The following is a 1,761-nucleotide window of genomic DNA, read 5'->3' as shown; positions in this document are numbered from 1 at the left end:
CCCTCCCTGTCCTGCTTCAGAGCAGCATTTACTTAAAACCACCTGACTTGAAGTATCTTGCTAAAAAGCAAAGCCATAAAAGCAGCAGAGCCTTGGCTGGTGGAGGGTGGCACTTACCAGGGCAGTGTAGAGAGTGGAGAAGAACCTGTAGAGGCGTTTGGGGGGGCTGTGTGACTTCTTGTCAGCATTGCAGAGCCACTGCACTGCAGAAATACTGAGAGGGAAAATGAGACCCTCAGGACAGAGTCATTGGTTCCTTCACAGAGCTTGTCACCTCCCTTTGAGCTGAATTCCTGCACTAGGCACGTGCTGGGCCTCAGGGAAATCATTTCATTTCCTCTGTGTTGCCCTGCCTTCTGTTTCACAGCTACACAAACCCCTCTGGAGACTCACAAAACTTAACAAGGTGCATAAGTTAAAGGACAAAAGCATCACCAAGCATCCCTTTTAGTCCAAGTGCTCAAATCCTAGAATGACAGAATGGTTTGGGCTGGAAGGGACCCTAAAGCTCAGCTTGTTCCAGCCCTTGCCACGGGCACAAACACCTCACACTGGCCCAGGCTGCTCTAAGCTCTGCCCCACCTGGCCTTGGACACTTCCAGGGATGGGACAGCACAGCTGCTCTGGGCAACCTGGAGGCTTCACCACCCTCACAGGGAAGAATTTCCTCTCTGTATCTCACTTAAAAGTTCCCACTTTCAGCTTGAACCTGTTACTTCTGCTCCAAGTATTACAGATCCTGAGCAGCACTGGAGATCTCAGCTGTGGCCCTTGCCTGGCCAAGCAGGTTTTCCCAAAGAGCAATTTAAACCAGAGCTTTTGGCTCAGCAATGGACAGCCCTTGCTTCTTCCCAGCTGCTCTCTGAGCAGGTAAGTCCCTCTGTCCCCTTGATCCAGGGACTGACTTCTCTAAGCTCTGCCACATTATACTTTGTTCTCCTCCTTGGAGCAGGTCTCAGCCACCCTGACAATATCCCCAGCTTTACTTTCTTCCCTTCAACAAAATTCCTAGCACAGCAGCACAAAAGGACAGGCATCCCCTGGGAAGCAGCTGTCACAAATGTTTCTACCATCCAGAGTTTTGGAGGTTTGTCCTGGAGTGATGAGCCAAGGCTGACAGGGCTGTGACTCACCAGGTGTGCACCATGGGGACTGGGCAGTTCTGGGGCTGTCAGGAGAGCTCAGCTGCAGTCACAGACTCACCTGATACAGCCATCAAACATGCCAGGCCTGAAGGGAATGCCATGGCCCACATCTGCAAGGAGAAGGTCTCCTTCCACCTCCCTCTCCACGGCCACATCTGCACGGAACACAGCACAGCTCAGGCACTCAGCTGCCGGCCCTGGGGCCTCTGAGGGTCTCAGGGAGGTTGTGCTCACCCAGCATGGCAGGGCTGATGTCCATGCCAATCCAGTAGTGACCCTCCTCAGAGATGTAATCCCCACTCAGCCCAGAGCCGCAGCTGGAGGAAGGAAGGGGAAAGTGCTGAGCTCATGGGGCTGCTCTGAGGCTCTGCTGGCCACACACCCAACGTTACAGCAGCCTGTCCCTTTTCCCCAGCCCACAGAAGGCACAGGGACATGGCCACCCCCTTGCCCATGCACCAGCTAGGCCACGGAATTGTGCAGAGCCCCGCTCACCCCACATCCAGGAGGAGGCACGCACGGTCCTCGGGCAGCCCCAGCAGCTCCACGGCCCGCTCCGACATCTGCGACTGGATCTCCACCACGCGGGAGCTGCGGCACAGCACAGCGTGAGCGA

General features: G+C 55.2%; 1 protein-coding gene across 1 annotated transcript in view; it reads right to left on the bottom strand.

Moving 5' to 3' along the window:
* The window catches only part of BUD23 (BUD23 rRNA methyltransferase and ribosome maturation factor), a 5,399-nt gene extending 3,669 nt beyond the window's left edge, over window positions 1–1,730 (bottom strand). Inside the window, exons 1-4 of the mRNA XM_014308705.1 lie at window positions 1,641–1,730; window positions 1,380–1,462; window positions 1,204–1,300; window positions 118–214 (exon numbers count right to left, since the gene is read on the bottom strand). Of these exons, the coding sequence (XP_014164180.1) occupies window positions 118–214; window positions 1,204–1,300; window positions 1,380–1,462; window positions 1,641–1,708 (345 nt within the window). The 5' untranslated portion in view covers window positions 1,709–1,730. The remainder of the gene's footprint in view (window positions 1–117; window positions 215–1,203; window positions 1,301–1,379; window positions 1,463–1,640) is intronic.
* Window positions 1,731–1,761: the final 31 nt, after the last annotated feature.

This window comes from Geospiza fortis, unplaced genomic scaffold (genome assembly GCF_000277835.1).
Source record: "Geospiza fortis unplaced genomic scaffold, GeoFor_1.0 scaffold59, whole genome shotgun sequence".
Taxonomy (NCBI): Eukaryota; Metazoa; Chordata; class Aves; order Passeriformes; family Thraupidae; genus Geospiza; species Geospiza fortis.
The sequence above is the reverse complement of the archived record's forward strand: the minus strand, read 5'-3'. Positions and strand labels throughout refer to the sequence as shown.